The sequence below is a fragment of the Halichoerus grypus genome, chromosome 7 (genome assembly GCF_964656455.1).
Source record: "Halichoerus grypus chromosome 7, mHalGry1.hap1.1, whole genome shotgun sequence".
In the NCBI taxonomy this organism is placed as follows: domain Eukaryota; kingdom Metazoa; phylum Chordata; class Mammalia; order Carnivora; family Phocidae; genus Halichoerus; species Halichoerus grypus.
The window spans coordinates 124644053-124666699 of NC_135718.1; the positions used below are offsets into that span (position 1 = coordinate 124644053).

General features: G+C 36.8%; 1 protein-coding gene across 6 annotated transcripts in view; it reads left to right on the forward strand.

The window, feature by feature from the left end:
• The window catches only part of NEK7 (NIMA related kinase 7), a 166005-nt gene that overhangs the window by 67514 nt on the left and 75844 nt on the right, over window positions 1-22647 (forward strand). For 5 of the 6 annotated variants that reach the window (XM_036121902.2, XM_036121919.2, XM_036121948.2 and 2 more), the window contains one exon: window positions 4796-4880. In XM_036121902.2, the coding sequence (XP_035977795.1) occupies window positions 4796-4880 (85 nt within the window). Of the gene's footprint in view, window positions 1-3501; window positions 3523-4795; window positions 4881-22647 lie in introns of those variants that run through there. The other variant, XM_078078244.1, reaches the window with a different exon arrangement.

The window sequence follows — 22647 nt, forward strand, 5'->3', positions numbered from 1 at the left end:
TCTTCAAGTAGACTCTGCACTGAGCACAGAGTGTGAGGTGGGGCTCAGTCCCCTGTCCCGTGACATCATGACCTGAGCCTAAACCAAGAGTCAGATGCTCAACTGACTGAGCCACCCAGGCACCCCCCAAAAAAGCTTTAAGTCTTAGAGCACTCAAATATAAATGTTAGATAGAAAAAGGAACTTAGAATAGCTACAGTGTAGGAGAAAAGCAAGAAGAATAAGAGATCATAGAACATTTTGGGAAAGTGAGAGGGTTGTGTTGAAAGCTGGGTGAGGTCAAGAGGACCATGGGGGGCACCTGGGTGGCTCAGTCCCATCAAATGTCTGCCTTTGGCTCAGGTCATGATCTCTGGGTCCTAGGATCGAGCCCCATGTCAGGCTTCCTGCTCAGGAGGGAGTCTGCTTCTCTCTCTCTCTCTCCCCCTCTGCTCCTCCTCACCGCTCATTCTCTCTCTCTCAAATAAATAAATAAAATCTTAAAAAAAAAAAAACGGAGGACCTTGGTGAAGGGCTTTATCATCTTTTGACTGTTGCCATAGCTTCTTTTTTTTTCTTAATTTTTTATTGTTATGTTAATCACCATACATTACACCATTAGTTTTTGATGTAGTGTTCCATCATTCATTGTTTGTGCATAGCACCCAGTGCTCCATGCAGAACGTGCCCTCTTTAATACCCATCACCGGACCAACCCATCCTCCCACCCCCCTCCCCTCTAGAACCCTCAGTTTGTTTTTCAGAGTCCATCGTCTCTCATGGTTCGTCTCCCCCTCCGATTTCCCCCCCTTCATTCTTCCCCTCCTGCTATCTTTTTCTTCTTTTTTTTTTTTTTAACATATATTGCATTATTTGTTTCAGAGGTACAGATCTGTGATTCAACAGTCTTGCACAATTCACAGCGCTCACCATGGCACATACCTTCCCCAGTGTCTATCACCCAGCCACCCCATCCCTCCCACCCCACCCCCCACTCCAGCAACCCTCAGTTTGTTTCCTGAGATTAAGAATTCCTCATATCAGTGAGATCATGTGATACATGTCTTTCTCTGATTCACTTACTTCGCTCAGCATAATACCCTCCAGTTCCATCCACGTCGTTGCAAATGGCAAGATCTCATTCCTTTTGATGGCTGCATAATATTCCATTGTATATATATACCACCTCTTCTTTATCCATTCATCTGTCGATGGACATCTTTGTTGCCATAGCTTCTTAACTGATCTTCCTTATGGTTGTGAATTCCTCTACTCTGTCAAGTGGCAAGAAAGACTGTCTTTCACAAACAGTGAAATCCTCTCTCTCAGCTGCTTGAAATCCAACATTAACTCTCTGGTACCAACTGAATAAAGTAAATACCATAATTTTTTTCATGAACTGACACTTCTCTGTGTTGTTAAGGTAACCTGCTACTAACTCTCCACCCCCTATCTCCTACTACCTGCCAACTTTAATTTGAAGCTCTTTATAAGGTGTTGTGCTCTGCTTTTGAGTATTTTGATGTGTTTTTTCCTCTTCCCAGGATTCCTCTCTTGCTTGGCTCATCTAAACCTTGTTAACTTTTCCTCTTCATTATTTAAAACCCAATTTAGGCAGCACCTTCTTTGGGCACCTTTTTTGATTGAAGGTTGCCAGATTTGTTGAATTTGATCATGATTTTTCTTATCATTGACTTTAGACTTATTAAACTGTAACCATAATTATTTGATGTTTTTATGATAGACATACATGCATTAATTAAATAAATAAATATTGGTTCAGCACCTATTTTGTGCCAAGCATTGACCTAAGCACTGGGGATACAGCTGTGGATGACACATATAGGTCCCTGCAACATGGAATTTATAATCTAGAAGATTGAGTTGGATCCTTTAGTATGCTGGTATTTATTATGATGCTCTAAGAGTGATTTATATAGCGAGTAATATTTCACAGAGGTCTTTGACCTGGAAACCCTTTTTTTCATGGAATGTTTTGTGAAACTATCTGTGCAACACTAGATGTGAAATGCTGATTTTAATTATTTGGATTTCACAGTAAAAGATATTCTTTTTTTTTTTTTTTTTAAAGATTTTATTTATTTATTTGACAGGGAGAGACACAGCGAGAGAGGAAACACAAGCAGGGGGAGCGGGAGAGAGAGAAGCAGGCTTCCTGCGGAGCAGGGAGCCTGATGCGGGGCTCGATCCCAGGACGCTGGGATCATGACCTGAGCCGAAGGCAGACGCTTAACGACTGAGCCACCCAGGTGCCCCAGTAAAAGATATTCTAATTCATTACTAGAGTTCTCTTTCTCCTTCCCTCTCCTTCTCTCCTTGGATCTAATACTATATAAAATCCAATCCAAAAATAGAAAATACAGTTATATGTTATGACCAAATGAGGTTCATCCCAGAAATGAATACCAGCTTAACATTCAAAAATGAATCACCATACCTGAACATTTTAACAAACAAAAAAACTATATAATTATCTCAGATGTAGAAAAAGCATTTGAGTTAAAATTTAACATCTATTCTTTATAAAATCTAGCAAAGTAAGAATAGAAGGGCACTATCTCAACCTGATAAATTAAGACATCTTTGAAAAATGTACATCTTTCATTCATGTGAAGAATGCTTTTGTAAGGGAGCATATTTTTCTAAGATATGCCTCTTTGGCATGTTGATTAATTTTTTTTTTTAAGATTTTATTTATTTATTGACACAGAGAGAGAGAAACACAAGTAGGGGGAGTGTGAGAGGGAGAAGCAGGCTTCCCACGGAGCAGGGAGCCTGATGGAGGGCTCAATCCCAGGACCCTGGGATCATGATCCGAGCTTCATGAAGGCAGATGCTTAACGACTGAGCCATCCAGGCGCCCCGGCATATTGATTATTTTAAGCTGGTTATTTTTAAGATGCTGCAAACACAGGAGAAGCTCTGGAACCTGAGTATAGGTTACCATTTTGTATGAGACAGTTGTATTTGTAAGAAAAAATCTCCATTTGTAAGGTGTCTCCCTTGCTGTACCAGGAAGAGGGTTTGACTCAATTTCTAGAAACTATTACTAATAGAGATGGCAATGAGTTAATCTGAATAACAACCTTACTATTGTTTACTGTGCTTTTCCTGGTAACCTCCCGTAACTGACTCCCAACATCTTTTGTCTTTGGCTGAAGATGGTATTTATGTTGATGGCTTTGACCATTTTGGGGAGTTGCTCAGTTTTCCTGAGTTGCTTATATATATATAAGATATATATATATATATATATCTATAGAAGGTATATATGTTATCAAACTTTTCTCCTTTTACTTTTGATATATGTTATCAAACTTTTCTCCTGTTACTGTCGTGTCAATTTGGTTCTTACAGCAGCTAGAAGAACCTTGAACAGTGAAAGGAAATTTTTCCTTCCCAACACTTTATTCCTGATAGGAACAATAAAAAGATGTCTACTCTCTACTTAGGTTCGTTGTACTGGAAGTTCTAGTCATTAAAATAAGGCAAGAATCCCCAAAAATCTACTTGAACTGATAAGTGAGTTCAGCAAGTTTGCAATGTGTGTGGGGGTATGTGTGTGTTTATGTACATGTTGTCTTTTAATATATGGCAAGGATGACATAGTAGTGTTGGGGGGGGTGGGGTAAAGCCTGATCATTTCAATATCTGATTTGAAGTCAATTGGATATCCATATAGAAAAAAACCTAAATATTGACTTTACCTTGTCATACAAAAATTTAATTCCAGGTCAATTATGGATCTAAACTTGAAAGGTAAAACAACAAAGCTTATGTTAGAAGATAATGTGTGAGAAATTGGAGTACAGAAATAATTCTTAAATAGCACACAAAGATATTGTAAAGGAACGATTGATTAGACCTTATTAAATTTATGAATTTCTGTTCATTAGTTAATTGAAAGATGCCATTAGAAAGGTTTTTAAAAAGACAAGTTACAGAATGGAAGGGAATATTTACAATACAAATATCCATGTCATTTTTTAACTGTTTTCTAAAAGAGTATAATGAAGTGAGGATGTGTTTTAGTTTCTCTGTTAATCCCATTTAAATGGATCCTAGTTTTTCAACCCACACATTATATTTTAGTTAAAAAATAACACTTGTGAGGAACCTAGAAATAATTGACATTGTGTAGAAAAAGTGTTGTTCGGTGGAGCAATAGCTGTGTCTTGTTTGTAGTTCACTTCTTGAGCCTTGTGCAGTAGGTGACATAGAATTAGTCTTCAGCTTATGTTAACTGAGTTGATGGCTGAATGTTTTTAATTACAAGCAAAGTATGCATAAAAACGTAAACACCCTCATAGGAGGACTGGCCTTTTAAGTTTAAACCTAAAAACTACAGTAAGAATTATAGTTGGACATACATAACAAAAGTACTAACATTTTTAGAATATGAAGATGAGGTGCATTTTAGAGTTGTAGAACATTTACCACATTTATGGGAAGCTTATGGTAATTATCTTTGCACACTGGCATGGGGAAGGGGAAGCCTGTTTGGTCTATAAGGTATAATGGAGAAGAGAGAATTTCATCTCATAAAATAGGATTTTCTAAGCACATAATACTACTTTGGAGAAATGGACTTAGTTGAGACAGTGAATACCTTTTGTTTTAGCTAAACAGAGCTTGGATTTAGCAAATGACAGATAGAAGAATATGGGATATCTTAATGGGTGCTTTTTGAACCATTAGGTAAATCTGATATTTGAATGCAAGCCTCAGGCATATGATGAGCAACATGACTTGGTAATGATTACATTATTTAAATTTCAACTTTATATTTTTGCAGAGTTCTAAAGTTCCTGTTGCTTCAGACAATGGATGAGCAATCACAAGGAATGCAAGGGCCACCTGTTCCCCAGTTCCAACCACAGGTAATTTCTTCTAATGAAGGCTGGCGTGCGTCCGTGTGTGTGTGTGTGTGTGTAAAAGTTCCTTTAAGAAATAAAAGCCAAAAAATGCTAATTATGAATTTCCAAGTTGTAGTCAGAATTGTGTATATTTTTAAATTGTGTTTTAGAAAACTTAGTTCTCATGTACAAATATTTAAAAAAAGGCAGCTTTAGATTTTGACTTTAATTGAATGACCTGTAGGCTTTGAGAGTTAATATTAGACTTAGGGAAAAAAGAACGCACGTGAGGCTGAGTCTAGCTTGTGGGGGTGCCTGTGTATTTGGTACCTGTCTTTGCTTTGGCTGGCTGATCCTGCCTTCTCCACAACTGCCTTCCATTATTGCTGTTTTTCTCATGTTCTCTGACTAGTAGTATGCTTCTCCTGTTAGGTGGTTGCTTGTTTTTTTGTAAAATAAGATGAATTAAAAAAAAATGTTTCATACAAAGCTTCCCATTAAGCTCAGTATGTAATGATATGTTTGAATAACAAACACCCCCATGTAGGGGCAAAACCTCATTTTGTTGTCATTCATAAAGACCACATTTCTCAGTTTTGTGTATGAGGCATTCTGTAATATGTCTCAAATTTACTCTGCTTACCTTATCTCAATTTTGCTTAGATAGTAATTCTGAAATTGTTTGAAGAATTGATGGATGTTCTTTCAAATGAGTTCTATAGGTTGGGGGGACTTGGGCTAACAGTTACTTTATGACCTTGCTCAGAGCCTTTCTTATTCTAATGTGCATTTTAAATTTCCAAGAGGAGAACATAGGGTGTAGTGTTTAAAATAACACTGTACCCTTATCTGACTGTGGGGCTCCCCTTCCCCCCCTTTTTTTAAGTGCATCTATTGAATTCTTCCAGAATTGGTGTCTAAAACACAGTTCAGAAAATACTGCCTATACATAAACTACCTTTTCTGCCTCTGTGATTTTGTTCACTTTGCACCCTCATTTTTTTCTCCAACTTCTGAAATCCTATCCCACTTTCAGGCACCACCTAAAATGCCATTTCTATCATGAAGCTTTTTCTGATTTTATGAACGTAGTATCTTTTCTTGGAAACCTGATGATACACATTCTTTGTATGTCTTATGGTATTTCTGACACCTTTGTGTTATTTTATGTGGATATTTTCTTCTCTCTTCTGGGTTAAGCTCTCCTTGAGGAAGAGGACTGTCTCTTACTTGGGTACTGTACTTCCTCACGTGGAGCAGGGCCTCAATAAGAATATGTAATTGAAACCAACCAGAGACTCGTTCAAATGAAGATGTTTAAATTAACCCTTTACCTAAGTTTTTAAAGTTTGAATTAATACCAGTTAGTTAATATACAGTGTCCAATATTTTAATTTCAAGACGGTTGTTTTTTAAAATCTGTCTATATTTTGTGTCCTGGTCATAAATTACCAAGATTATACTAAGCAACTTCTAACTATCAGATAGATATAAACACATCTTAGTGCCAATCTTACACATCTAGGCAAACACTGTTGTTTCATAGTTTACTGTTTCTAGTGAAGACAGTAGAAGAAGTACTTCGGAAAATTAGGTGGTTCATGTTATGATTTTGAAATCCACAGTTTGGAACAGCCCTAGTTTCAAAGGGGGGGAAAAAGCACTTTCATTTTTGCCTCCTACTGAGTCACCAGCCATGAAGGTCGAGTGGCAGTAGGAGGCAAAAATGAAAGTACCTGTTTTCCTATGAGACACAAGGCTGCCACACAGCATAAATTTCAAGATCATATACGTGGTTCTGCATCTCTTTTCGCACTGGTCCCTTTCGTGTATGCCCCCTGCTGCTGTTCCTGTGTGGCTGGACCATTTTCCCTGTTGGAAACGGGCAAGTGTCATCCTAGGTTCTAGCTGCCTGTGGCAAGTGGGGGAAGGGAGAAGGCTTTCCCCCCTCTCTGCATTCGGACTGATAGTGTGAGATCATGAAAGAAAGATTACCTGACAAGAGCTTATAGGTGTTACTGCTTATTAGGTCTTTGAAAAATGTTACTGTTCTCAGTAGCATTATTTTAAAGGGCTGGGAAAGGACAGTGTCTGCTCGGGGTTGACAACCTTCTTTTGTTTTGTTCCACACCATTGGCCTGAGTAACGGGGGTGATATGGCAACATACGTAGCCAAGTGACTTCTTCCACTTTTGTAATGCTAATAACAGTGTGGACATAAACAGAAACCTAGGGAAGTCAGCTTTCCAAGTGTCAAATACCAATTATGCCCTGTTATAATGATGAGTGATGTATATTCTTGGCATATCTTTCCTTTCCTTGTTCCGAGATGAATACTCTAACCCCATAATGCATAATGCATGGTCTCATTTTTAGAATAGGAATTTCTTTCTTTTTTTTTTTTTTGAAGTTTTAGATTGTGAGATTTATGTATCTTTTCAAATGTGTTTTTGTATTACTGTTATTCTCTTGAGCTTAGGGAAAATTTGTTCTATCAGCTTCCATTTTTTTCCCTTCTCTTCCTTCTTTGATTCCCTCCATTAAAGCCTAGAAGGTACTGCAAGGATATTTTGCCTAGATTTTTATTCTATATATTCTTACTGTTTTAGGACTCTTGTTTGTGGAACAATGGGTTTGGCTTAATTTTTTTAAAAAATGCAGACTATGTACAAGATAGTGACGGATAAATAGTAAAATGTTTGCTTTCTACTATGAGACTAATTTTAAACAAGGGAAGTTTACAACTAACATTTTGTGAGAATTTTGATTTATGGTCATTGATTGAAGAGGGCTGTGGTACATTCACAAGTTTATCATAAATATAAATATAAAACAATTATTAATACAGTTCTAATGATTTCTGGGAGTGATTAGAAGGAGGATTAATTTTAATTGTAATAATCTTCAGGGTTTAGATTATAATTATTACTTGTAAATTTGTAGATAACTAGTGTAACACTTTGGCTACCTGTGAAAGAGGGCATCCCACATTTACAGGTAGAAAAATAGTTTGGAAGGTATGAAAATCTTGTCTTGCTGTTTTCCAATCCAGGCAGTAAGGTAGACCATTCCTTAAAGCTTCATGGCAGCCCAAACTACAATCCACTTGTCCTTGTCCTTTCTCTGGGAAAGTAGCGTGAAGAGGTGAGATGAGATTTACCTCATAGCATGTCAAGCTAGTAATCCAGGTGCATTATGGGCCAGAGTGACTCAGCCCCCAGTTGACTGTTGAGTGGATAGGATTTTTGCACATGATAACTGTATTACCTTCCCCTGTCTTTAGCTTATCTTATAGGATTCCTTTCTTTGTGAAATAAGGGTCATCATGTAGCTTCTTTTGATAAATTGATTTTGCCAAAGCACCTATCATATAGCATCAAGTAGAGCTTCTATTTTGGGGAGTCTTTATACAAGTTTATATGTATTGTTCTCCTTTTAACATTTTAGCTCATTGAATAACATTATTGATAAAGGTACAGGAAAGTAAGCAGCAGCTGTTTTGAGGAAAGAAGACTCTTGCCATAATTTAAGTTCATGACCATGGACCTCAAGTAACCCTTAGATTATATGTCAGCAGCCATACCCTGAGTGCCTTTGTTCCCCTGCCTCCTCAATGACTACATCATCTTCTTTCTCTTCAGCCCCCAATACTTTCTCCCCCACCCTCACTCTCAGCTAATGCCCTTGCTTCCTACTTCCCTTAAAAAAACTGAAACAATCAGAAGAGATCGCCCACAGACTCCTCCCATGGATATCCTCCTCCCAGAACCTTGTACTCCCGTGACCTGCCTTTTCTGTTTCCAGATGAACTGAGCCAGCTGTCCTCAAAGGCCAGCGCTCCCGTGAGCCCCAGATCCCATCTTCATCCCGTGCTTATTTCAGCTTTCTCTACTGAGTCCTCCCCATTACATACTATTGTGCTGGTATTTCTTCCATCAAACAACAACCGAACCAAACAAACTCAAAAAACAGCCTTTGAAGTCCTTCTTCTCTCCAGCTGTTGACCTATTTCTCTGCTGCCTTTTATTGCAAAATTCCTAGAAAGATTTATTTGTAGTTTTGTCTCATTTCTCCTTTCACTCTCTGAAATGTACTCCAATTCAGCTTCCTCCCTGACTATGCCACTGAAACTGCTCTTGCCAGGATTGTACTTCCCCTGTTGCTCAGTCCAGCTGTCTGGGCTCAGGCCTCATCTTCCTGAGTCACCAGCTGCATTTGATAGAGTTGATCATCCTTTCTTCTTTGAAGACTGTTCATTGCTTAGCTTCTAAGAACTTTGTTTTTCTGTTGTCTTAGTGGTCCCTCCTTTGCTGATTTCTCCTCACCTCCTGAATCTCTAAACAATTCAAGATTCTGAATATGATCTATATGCTGGGGACTCTCAAATTTATATCTCAGTCCAGACCTCTGTCCTGAATTCCAAACTCATGTATCCACTTGCATACTTGACATCAGATTTGCATGTCTCAAACATAACATGTCTGAAACTGACCTCTAAATATTCCTCCTAAAACTGTTCTAACGGGTGCCTGGGTGGCTCAGGTGGTTAAGCATCTGCCTTTGGCTCAGGTCATGATCCTGGGGTCCTGGGATCGAGTCCCACATGGGGCTCCTTGCTCAGCAAGGAGCCTGCTTCTCCTTCTCCCTCCTCCCCCTCCCCCATGCTGTGCTCTCTCTCTCAAATAAATAAATAAAATCTTAAAAAAAAATAAAACTGTTCTATCCACAGTCTTCTCTCTCTCTCTCTTTTTAAGATTTTATTTATTTGAGAGAGAGCATGAGCCAGGGGGAGAGGGAGAAGCAGGCTCCCTGCTGATCAAGGAACCCGACATGAGGCTCGATCCCAAGACCCCAGGATCGTGACCTGAGCCAAAGGCAGATGCTTAATCGACTGAGCCACCCAGGCGCCCCTCTATAGTCTTCTCTACCACAAGTAATGGGAAGTCCATTTTTTCAGTTGCTAGGCTAAAATTTTTAGAGAAATTCCTGACTCCCTCCCATCCCTGTCATCTAATATCTAATCTGTTAATAGATTCCATAGGCTCTAGCTTTAAAATATATTTAGAATCGGAATACTTCTTACTCTGTGCTACCACTCTGGTCAAAGTTATTTTAATTTTTCACATACCTTATTGTGATGGCCTCCCACTTGGTCTCTGCTTCCACCCTTGCCCCTCTTCACTCTACTCTCAACACAGAAGCCATTATAAAATTATACAAAATTTAAATATAAAATATAACATTATAGTCAAATGATGTCTGTTTAAAATGTTCTAGTAGTTTATCAGCTTGCTCACTCATCTTCAAGTATATATTTAAATATCACATACTTTGATCATTCAATGAAAATTGAAATTTCACCCCAACACAGTATGCCTTTGATGCTGTATTTTTTCCTCCATAGAATTTATCACCTTAGCACTCTTTATTTTGTTTGTTATCATTGTTCTCCTAGAGTATAAGCTTTATCCCTAGTCCCTAGAATGGAACCCAGGCACATAGTAGACATTCAGCAAATATATGTTGAATGCATATAAACTTGGTGTGAAATCAGTCAATTCTCTTTCTAAGCACCACCTTTTTGAATGTGAATATCAAAATATACAAATACCTACAGAATTTCTCTTTCATTGTACGAGTAACCACCTACATCCCTCATTTCTTATAGAACTTTTTTTTTTCACTTCTTTGTTTTTAACTGGAATGTACCTCTTTCCCCCAAGGACACTGCTTTTACCCCATAACCCTTTCAAGTAGAGGCTACTTGTTCTCTAATAGCCATAAACCATGAGGATCAGGAGGAAGCAACAGTAGCCTTCTCCATCCACAGTACCTCTTTCTGATCACTACTTTCTCTTGGGGGTGGGAAGGGGTGAAACCTGCTGTACTGAGACTCCTGCTTCCCATCTAAAGGATTTTCACCTTTCTGATAGCTGTTATCTTCTACCCTCCTCATCATTCCTCGCATTAGTTGACCACCTGGCTCACTGTCTTACCACCTTCATCCTGCTTTTGTCCGGGGTAGTGGTACGGCTGCTACTATTGGCACCTACTGATGATTGAATTCTTAAAATACGCCTATCTTGTGCTAAACATTTTGAATACATTTCCTCATTTATTTCTAACAGATAACATACAAAGCATTATTTTTCGCACTTTACAAATAAGAGACTGAGGCTCAGACTAATTAACAGATTTGCCCACAGTAACATAGCTAGTAAGTGGTAGAGCTGGGTTTTGACCCAGGGTTGTCTGACTCCAAGCCTGTGATTCTTTAGCTTTCACAGAGAAAGCTCCTCATACATTTCCTGGCCAGTTTGATCTTAATCACCACGACCCTTGATATTTTTATAGGTACCTCAAGCTCTTAGTCTTTAAGATGAAATTTGTTATTTTGCCCAAGATTGCACTTTTGCTTGTGATTATTACCATCATCCCTCTGGTTGCCTGAACTACAAACAAGGGAATCTCATATCTTATGTTTAGGCAATTTCCATGTTCTCTTGATTTTATTTCCTAAAAAACTATCGGATCTGCTAATTCTCTACATTTAGGTTATTGTCACCTTTTGCCTGGATTATTGCAGGCAAATAATCTTTGTGTAACTGAAACTTTGTGTAACTGAGCTCTGTACCTTTCATTTTACCATTTTTAATCCATTCTTTACATTGTAGTGTGAATTATCCTTTTAAAGTGTACGTTTCATTATCTCACTCTCCTTAAAGGGCTGCTTTTTTATTGTTCTTAGGGTGAATTCTGCATTTCCTCGTCTGACTTAGAAGGTCTTGCATCATCTGGTCTCGTTTTACTTTTCCAACTAAATTTTGTGTCATTTTTTATTTTGGACTCAGATTCAGTCATGTCTTGCTTATACTATGCTATTTTTCATCTCCAAGTCTAAGGTAGTGAGGTAATGGTATTCAAGGATATTTAGTCACTAATGGAACATAATGAGCATAAAAGCTCATTATAATGTTATATAAACTACATTTCATGATAGAGATACTAGGGAAAGTGTTACAGTAGAGGAAATATATAATTTGGAAGACAACAAAAAGAGTACTCTCAGAAAAAATAATGATTATTGGGTAGTTCCTTATACTCATATGCTTCCAATAAATAAGATTATACTTGGAAAGATATATGCATCCCTATGTTTATTGCAGCATTATTTACAATAGCCAAGATATGAAAACAACCCAAGTGTCCACTGATAGGTGAATGGATAAAAAAGATGCAGTGTGATCTTGCCATTGATGACAATGTGAATGGACTTAATAGGGTATTATGCTAAATGAAATAAGTCCAGTACAGAAAGAAAAATACCGTATGATTTCACTTATATGTGGAATCTGAGAAACAGAATAAATAAACAAACAATAAAGAAAAAAACAGACTCTTAAAAACAAAGAACAAAATGGTGGTTGCTAGAGGGGAAGTGGGTGAGGGGATGGACAAAATAGGTGGAGGGACTAAGAGGTACAGATTTCTAGTTATATAAAATAAGCCACAGAGATGAAAAGTATAGAATAGGGAATATAGCCAATAATAGTGTAATAATGTATGGTGACAGATGGTGACTATACTTACTGTGATGAACATTAAGTAACCTATAGAATTGTTGAATTAATGTGTTATAAACCTGAAACTAATATAACATTGTACATCAATTATACTTCAATTAAGAAAAATAATATACTATATTAGCAGTTCAGTGTTCACTTTTGTGGATCATATTTTATGTCAGTGATAGTAGGTAATGGCTACTCAGTAATGTTTGTTGGATAAATGAATTAATCTCTAAATAAATTAATCTCTAAAGGCTTACCTCAAGAAGCAAGAAAAATCTCAACCTACCCTTACCCCTATAGGAGCTAGCAAAAGAAGAACAAACAAAACCCAAATCCAGCAGAAGGAAGGAAATAATAAAGAAATGGTATTGAAACTAAAAAAAAAAAACAATAGAACAGATCAATGAAACCAGGAGCTGTTTCTTCGAAAAGATCAACAAAATTGATAAACTTCTAGCCAGACTCATTTAAAAAAAAAAAAGAAAGAAAGCAAAAGAGAGAGGACTCAAACAAAATCAGGAATGAAAGAAGAGAAATAACCAACAGCAGAGAAATACAAAGGATTGTAAGAGAATATTATGAAAAATTATATGCCAACAAACTGGACAATCTAGAAGAAATGGATAAATTCCTAGAATGCATAACCTACCAAAACTTAACAAGAAGAAATAGAAAATTTAAACAGATCGATTACCAGCAAAGAAATTGAATTAGTAATCAAAAACTCCTAACAAACAAAAGTCCAGGACCAAACAGCTTTACCAGCGAATTCTACCAAACATTTAAAGAAGAGTTAATACCTGTTCTTTTCAAATTATTCCAAAAAATAAAAGAGAAAGGAACACTTCCAGATTTATTCTATGAGGCCAGCATTACCCTGATTTCAAAATCACATAAAAACACAACAAAAAAGAGAGCTACAGGCCAATATTTCTGATGAACATAGATGCAGACTTCTTTAACAAAATATTAGCAAACCAAATTTAACAATACATTAAAAAAATCATTCACCACGATCAAGCGGGATTTATTCCTGGGATGCAAGTTCAATATTTGCAAATCAATCAATGTGATATATCACATCAATAAGAGAAAGGATAAAAACCATATGATCATTTCAGTAGATGCAGAGAAAGCATCATGTTCATTGGTGTAAAACAGCTTTCCCTTAAGGTCAGGAACAAGACAAGTATGTCCACTCCCACCATTTAATTCAAAGTGGTACTGAAAGTCATAACCACAGCAATCAGACAAGACAAAGGAAGTAAAGGCATCCATATTGCTAAGGAAGAAGTAAAACTTTGACTATTTGCAGATGACATGATACCACATATAGAAAACCCTAAGGACTCCACCAAAAAACTATTAGAACTGATAAATGAGTTCAGTGAGGTCGCAGGATACAAAATCTATATACAGAAATCTGTTGCATTTCTATACACTAATAATGAGGCAGCAGAGAGAGAAATTAGGATAACAACCCTATTTACAGTTACACTAAAAATAATAAGATACCTAGGAATAATCTTAACCAAAGAGGTGAAAGACCTGTACTCTGAGAACTATTAAACATTGATGAAAGAAATTGAAGACAACACAAAGAAATGGAAAGACACTGATGCTCATAGATTGGAAGACCAAATATTGTTAAAATGTTTATACTACATCTACAGTTTTAATGCAGTCCCTATCAAAATACCAACAGCATTTTTCACAGAAGTAGAACAACCACAAAAGACCTTGAATATCCAAAGGAATCTTGAAAAAGAACAAAACTGGAGGTATCACAATTCCAGACTTCAAATTATATTACAAATCTATAGTAATCAAAACAGTATGGTACTGGCACAAAAACAGACACATAGATCAATGGAAAAGAATAGAAAACACAGAAATAAACCCCCAATTATATCATCAATTAATCTTTGACAAAGGAGGCAATAACATGCAATGGGAAAAAGTCTCTTCAACAGATGGTGTTGGGAAAACTGGACAGCAACATGCAAAAGAATGAAACTGGACCACTTTCTTACACCATACACAAAAATAAACTCAAAATGGATTAAGGGCCTTAATGTGACGCCTGAAGCTATTAAAATCCTAGAAGAGAACACAGGCAGTAATTTCTGTGACATTAGGTATAGCAACATTTTTCTAGATATGTCTCCTGAGGAAAGGGAAACAAAAGCAAAAATAAACTATTGGGACTACATCAAAATAAAAAGCTTCTGCACAGCAAAGGAAATAGCAACCAAAAGACAACCTACTTGAATGGAAACAGATATTTGCAAATGACATATCTGATAAAGAGTATTGAAAATATATAAAGAACTTATACAATTCACCCATACCTGAGGGATACAGAAAGACCCCAAAAAACTAATAATTCAGTTAAAAAATGGGCAGAAGACATGAACAGACATTTCTCCAAAGAAGACATACAGATGGCCAACAGACACATGAAAAGATGCTCAGCATCACTCATCATCAGGGAAATGCGAATCAAAACCACAAAACCTCACACCTGTCAAAATGGCTAAAATCAAAATCATAAACAACAAGAGTTGGCAAGAGCGTGGAGAAATAGGAACCCTCTTGCACTGTTGGTAGGAATGCAAACTGGTGTTGCCAGTATGGAAGTTCCTCAAAAAATTAAAAATAGAATTACCCCATGATCCAGTAATCACACTACTGGGTATTTACCCAGAGGATACAAAAACGCTAATTTAATGGGAGTCATGCACCCCTATGTTTATTGTGGCATTATTTACAATAACCAAATTGTGGAGGCAACCTAAGTGCTCATTGGTAGATGAATGGATAAAGAAGAGGTGGTATATATGTACAATGGAATATTATTCAGTGATAAAAAGGAATGACATCCTGCTATTTGCAACAACATGGATGGATTTAGAAAATGTAATGCTAAGTGAAATAAGTCAGAGAAAGACAAATACCATAGGATTTCAATCATATGTGGTTTTTAAGAAACAAAGGCGGGGGGAAGACAAACAAAAAAACAGACTCCTAACTATAGATAACAAAAACAGATGGTTATCAGAGGGGAGGAGTGTGGGGGGATGGGTGAAATAAGTAAAGGGGATTAAGAGTAACTTATCTTGATGAGCACTGAGTAATATATGGAATTGTTGAATCACTGTTTTGTACATCTGAAATGAATAGAACGTTGTATGTTAAGTACACTGGAATCAAAATTTTAAAAAATTGTCATTACATTTAGGATATCTTTATATTTTGTCTTCCTTTATATCATTATTATGTGAATATTATGACTTTTTCATGTGACTATGGTTATGTTTCAAACAGCTTTCTCACTAAGTATTCATAAAGCAAATATTTCTTAGATTTAGAAATTTTGATGAGGACCTCTTTTATCAGGCACATTTATATAGGATAAATTTAATTATGCATCTTTTCTTTTTCTTTCCTGACTGGATCTCATTAAGTATAGATCAAAGGGATGTAGATCAAGGGAGAATAAGGGGATGGGGGAAGAGTTTCTGGGAGAGTTATGATGGGGTGTCCAGTAGAGGGTGTGGGGGATACCTGGAATCAACTAATACTAACTTCCGGAACCAATAAATGGGTGAGATTGAACAGTGAATTAAATTGCCCAGAGTGAATGAGTAAAGTGAGAAGAGAAGGCCAAGGATAGTACCCTTGGAACACACCAGCATTTATCTGTAGAGTTGCTGGAAGGAAGCAGAAGGACTGGCTGTGTAGTGTGGTGGTTGAGAACATGAGCTCTGAAGACATTGTCTAGGATGAATTCTTGGATCTCCCACTTTCTAGCTATGTGATGGAGAGCAAGTTATTTAACATCTATAAAACTTAGTTATCAATAAATGAGAAGAATAATTATTTTTTACTCCATAGAGTTGATAGGGAGCTTTCTTTCAGTATGGTGCTTAGCACATAGCACTCATTAGTTGATGGTGATGATGACCATGTCCACCGTGACTATGATAGTGACAACTTTCTTACTCGGCCCACAGATTTCTCTGCCCACTGATTGTTTGTATAGCACGTTATAATCTTTATTACATTTTTATTGCCTATGTTCTGCCCAAACTGCCTCTCCTTTCACCTTGTTTATGCCAGTAAATGGCATCAAGATCCATCTGTGTGCTCAAGCCAAAAATCTATGACTTATCCTTGATTTCTCCCTGTTCCTCACTTCTCATATTCAGTTCATCAGCAGTTCCTTTGACTATGTCAAGATCATATCCTGATTCCAGCTGCTGTCATATCTCACTGTAATTCCCAGGTCAAGTCCATTACCTATGTCCAGACCCCCAGCTTCCACTCTAGCTTTACTCATCCTCCTCTCTAGTTCCTTTTCCACACAGCACTGTGAGTTACCATCCTCCTCTCTAGTTCCTTTTCCACACAGCACTGTGAGTTACCTTTGTAAAAGGTATAGTAGATCAGAGCACAGTGCTTCTGTGTAAACCTCAGACTCCTTACTCTAGCCATCAGAGTGCTATGTAATTTTGTCAGTGCTTACTTACCTCTTGAGCCTCATTCCTTACCATTGTCCCCCTTGACAGCCACACTGTACTTTTCACACCATCATTCTTGAGACATTTTCTCCAGCTGTTCTTTCTGCTGCTTCCTTTCCTTGTGGTCTTTTAATTACAGTGTAAATTGTAAGGTCATCCCTGAATTACCCAATCTAAAATAACCATCCACTCATTTTCCATTATATATTTCTCTGCATAGTACTTAAGTATGTGGAATAAATATTAGAACTATTATGTATATGTTTAGTTTCTTTTTTTTTTGTTTTTGTATTATGTATTCATTTGTTTATATCCCGTCCCCTGTTAATACTTGTGGAATAAATGAATAAACTTTAGAAAGCCTCTTCCCTCTATTTCTCCCTGTCTCTATCTCTGTGTTCTCTCAGTTAGAGACTTTTCCTTGCCATATTTAATTTTTCAAGGTATAGCCGGTGGTGCTCATGGGAGGAGTGGGAGAGATGGGAGTATCTTTGTCATTAATCAACTATTCTGCTCATGATAAGGTGGGAAAGATAGTATTTGTGGTTACATAATTTAGATATAGTAATTATTATGCTAGGTAGTATAAATAATGATAATTAAATGATACAAATACTAGGGTCTTATAAATGTCTAACTAGATAATTAGTTATATTTGGTCACTCATTTTTCTTTTGCTATAATGAATTTCCCTCCTTTGATAAAAAGCCAGTTGTAATGATTAATGGCATATTGCTCAAACTGGTGCAAATCTCCAACACTTAGTATCTTTAGGAATTGGTTACCTTTGAAATAGTTCAAGAAATTTTAGGGAGATAATTGTTCAAATGTGAAAAAGCATGGATCATTAGACTTTGCTGGCACATGTGGTGTTTTTTTGTGTTGTTGTTCTGTTTTTTTCTGGTTTCTAGTGAGGTTTATAGGAAGTTTGTAGAAAATAATATTTGACAGAGCTGTGTTAAATATTGTTAAAAGGCTATTCTAGTTTTGAGTAATTTGGTGATGAGGAGTATCATTTTTGAGACCAGAGCATGAATTTTATTGCTAAGTAAAATTGAAGGGCATTTTGGAGTTTGTTACTCTTAAATTTTGGAGAAATCCAGTAACATTAATATATAATATAAAGCAATTTACTAACTTGCATAATTGGTAATATGAAAACCACCAGTAAGAGATAAATTTGCAATAACAATGAAGACCTTATTAATGATGTTAAATATTGTAATTAATACTGGCTTGTGTATTAGATCATTGATAACAATACCACTAGGAATTATCAGGATATAATTTTCTCCCTGGGGAGTTTATTGAGTCCATGCTGTGACTCTTCTAATTTCCCGAGAGAGAATTGTCATCATAATGTTATCCTGAATTATCTTATTGCTCATTAAGTGTCCTTGCCTTCAAATTTAAAGCAAATTAAAGAAATTAATTTAGTCCTAGGAAATCATTGTTTAAAGAGTCTGCACTGTGAGAATAAGAACCACTGGTACAACAGAATGAATTTTATTTTAAAAAGAAAAGTTTTATATGAAGGAAGCAGTAAACACAGACTGACATGTAGAAGTTAATCCCAATTAGTTAGCAAGATCTGGTGTTACATGATTAGAGTGCATTCAGATCAACAAGAGATGCATTAGTAAGAAACCAGAACATTTAAGGTGTTATATAAAGCTTGATTCACTCTAGGGTTTGATTTCTTAGTTGTTATCTATAATTCTGAATACTTATTTTATGTTTTTGGTATTTCAGAATACTTTTATATTATAACCTGTTAGTATATAGATTCATAAATGTTATGAGGCTAAACATAATAATTTACCAGAAAAATGTAATATAAATGCTTCCAAGAACGGTTTTAATTATGCCTTTAAGTCAAGAGTTACGGGTATCTTATGGTTAATAATTATGAGATAAAGTAACATTGAGAAACAACTTACATAGGCTTATACTTATGTTATCCATGTTAATTAGTTATGTTTTAAAACTTCTTCCAAAAATTAATCTGTTTGAAAATACTTCTGTGGGGTATGTAGTCTTTATTTCAGTAATTCTAGAAGATGCTGTGTACTGAATTAGCCATGCCCTTTCTCAGTTTTCTTTTGTCATGAAGCCAGGCAGTTTCAAACTCATAGGGTTTATGGGCTTTGAACCAGTTTGTCTCCTCTTTACTGTGCCTGCAGTTTTAAACTTCATTTTAAGCATGTTCTAACCAGATAACCAAATTGCAAACATGGTGGTTTTTTTGTACTAAATGCCCTCCTCACAAAAATTATTAGAAGGACAGTGGGCAGAATAACTATAGTTAGATCCACTGTAGTGTCACCTAAGTAGCCTCATACCCAAGGGGTTAGGCTAGCTTCATTTGCGAATCAGGCAGATAATCCACATGATAAATGAGGTATCCCAGTTGGAAGGCAGAGCCCAGGGTTGGGTGATACTGAGAACTCCTAGTAAGTGTGCTCTTGGCATTGGGAAGTCTAGCAACAGATAGAGACAAACGAGAGGATATTAAAGGAGGCTTTTCAAACACAAGAGCCCTGTTATGAGAGTGAGTTGGTAGAACATTGTCACTGCTGGTACTCTTGGGGAAGGGAAAGTCTTCTCTGATTCTGAGTACGTGCTCTGTGCTTGGCTCTGTCCTAGGTACTTTATAATCATAATCTCACTCAGACACAATTCTTTGGTTAGGCTTACACCTATTTTACAGAAGTAGGAAACAAGGTTTGGGTGGCTTGCCAGCTCAAAAAGATACCGAGCATCAGAGCTGGGATTTGAGCCAATGTCTTACTGATTAACTCCAGAACCTCTGCCTTTTCTAAGGGGCTATTTGGGAACTCCGTGGATTCTTTTGTAATGCCATGCCTAGTCAGGCTTTGGAGCAAGATTGATTTGAAACACAGTGTTTAGTGCTTCTCGTATCACTCTAACCCAGACTGTGGATTATTACCGAAGTGTCCTTTAATAGTGAGGAGTAAGGGAATTCTCTAGTTCACCTGTTGGGAAACTGTAAGAGGCAGAGACAATTGTCTTGCTTTGTGGGACAGAAGTTTTTTTGCACTGCACTGCACTGCTTCTCTACCTGATTCTACTCAGAGCCTCTCAATAGTTATAATTGTGCAGTATGTATTTAAAGCCTTTTACATCAAGTTCTTTCAGTTACATTCACTTATTTAGTAAATAGTTATTATCTAGTTCACGTCAAACTGCCTTCATGGCATCTGGATACAAAGATAAAACTTGGTTTCTGCCTTTGAGAAACTCAGTTATGTGGAGGGAAAAATACATATATGTAAACAAATAATTAAATCCAGTGAGATCCAGAGCCTGGCTCAGTGCCTGAGTTTGCACAGCTGTGTGTAGACTTGAGTGCCTGCTGTCAGTTGCTACGGAAGCGCAGAGGCATGAGCCGGTCGAGCTGCCCACAAGCCGAAGATGACTCCTTAGAAGGCTGGCAGTGGAATCTCAAAGATGAATTGTGGTTTGCCAGGTGTGAAGAGCAAAGTTATTTAGAAGGCGTGGGGACAAGCACATGCTTTGCATGGAGAGGCCAAAGCTTATGGCGCACTTGGGGAACACTTGGTTTGGCTGGTGGATGAGGCCCAGGCTCGGTATAAAAATTACGTGGCCCTCTGTCTTAGGGAAGGCATTATTATCTTTATTTCAGTGGAAGAAACAGAGGAGGTTTTTTTGTTCTTATAAAAATTTAAGATCCTTTAAGTGACTCATATCAAATCCAAAAGCCATTTTGTGCAGCTCAGAAAAATATCCTGGTCATTAAGGGACTGTAGGAGACAGGTGCAGTTTATACACCAAATTGCAACCAGGGAAAAAGCAATTTAAGTGATTTTATTTGGTCCATATTTCATACTGATTTGAATCTCATTATTTTGCTGGGTTATTTATTCCCAATATAATTCAAATGCTAAGCTAAAAAAAAAAATATGGGGAATTGGACATCATTCAAAAAAGAATATAGCTCTTTCCTAAAAATAGTTCTTTACTTGAGTGGGCACTCATTTGATGATATCATCTTTTTATTTAAAGCACCTAATACAGTGCTACCTACAATAGGATATAATTCATGAAAATGAGGTATGGCATTGAATACAATATAATAGAATCATTACTGAAGTATATGTATTACCTGTCTGATAATCTCCTAAAGGAGATCTCCTACTACACAAGCTTATTTTTATACAAATTGCAGTGTGGCAAAGAGACCCAGGGGTAGTTGGAGATGTGCAGCTATGCTCCTTCTCATGTCAGCTCTCCATGTCTACACTGGGTGACAGGACATGGGAGCAGATGAGACAAGCTGTCACTCACCCATACTGCCCTTTGAAGAAAGGCCATAGGGGGAAAAAGGTGCCGCAAATGGGCTGTGAAGTTTACATACACTGCCCACTGTTAAACAGATTACGTCTAATGAAGTGTCTAATGCTCAGGCCATATCAACCTAATCCTTGGTGGCAGTTCATCCCTCAACTGCCAGAAAACACCGCCCTCTGGCCCTCTCTCGCCACTCTGGCCGCCAAGCACAGGGAGGTGCCCAGTCTTAATAAACCAAGACAGTGTGTGATCTGACATGCAAATGTAGGTCATTGCATATGTAAATGTGTGATTACAAACCTGCATGCCAAAACACATTAGTGAGACTTTGCTCTCAGCATGCGGTTGTCACACTGTCTTAGCAGTTCACGCTAATATTTGTCAGTTATTGTGTAGACAGAAGATGGAATTCCCAGTCAAATTTAAAGTATATGGATTGTATGATAGTGTTCCTAATGATGAAGTTGTATTTTACTGTTGAGATTGGCAAGTTTTCATCAGGAGAAAAAATGGTATGTACATCTATAGCAGAAGAAGGAGTTCTCTTTCTTTGATGTTGCAGACTATCCTAGTGTGTCAATATTTAAAGAAAACATTTCTTAGGAAAGCATAGCAGTTAAAAAAAATCTCTGCTCTTCAAATGAAACTTTTATTTACAGTTAAAAAACTAAGAAAAGTTGCTACTATCTATTGACTATATCTAAGAAGTGGTACTTTAAGTTTCCTTTCTTAAATAAGTACCATGTTGTCACAGTGGCACTTAATTACAAATTAATCTCAGTGACTACAAAAAGAAATCTTATAAATGAACAGCATGTCTGGTTGTCTCCCTGTATTTGATAATTTAATTTTTCTTATTATGGTGTATATTTTTGTTTTAATTCTTAATATGTTTTTATTTCTGCTTTTTAAAACCAAAAGATCTGAAATTGAAAATATTTATGAATCATCATGTAGGATCCCATAATATTGGATCATATTGTAGATGATTTTGTTTAGTAAGTGTGGTAGGATAGCAAAGGCTATACTTGGGAATCAACTAGACATAGGTTTGGTTTGATGACATGTATAGGATTGTCATGAGAATTGAATTAGATGGCATATAAAGTTGTAATATATAGGAATTGTTAAGTTGTAGGTACGAAAATGGAACCTTCTATTATTATAGAAGGTAGTTGCTACTGTTATTCTATTATACCAGTTATTGTATTATATTTATGAAATGGATTTGTGAAATTTCTTATATTCTGGTTATTTTGCATGTATTAAAGGAAGAATGGTATTTTTCTGGACAATAATTTGGACTTCCAGAGAAAGAAAATCAGTGTACAGCAACAGAAATCATTGCTACTTTTTTCTCTTTTT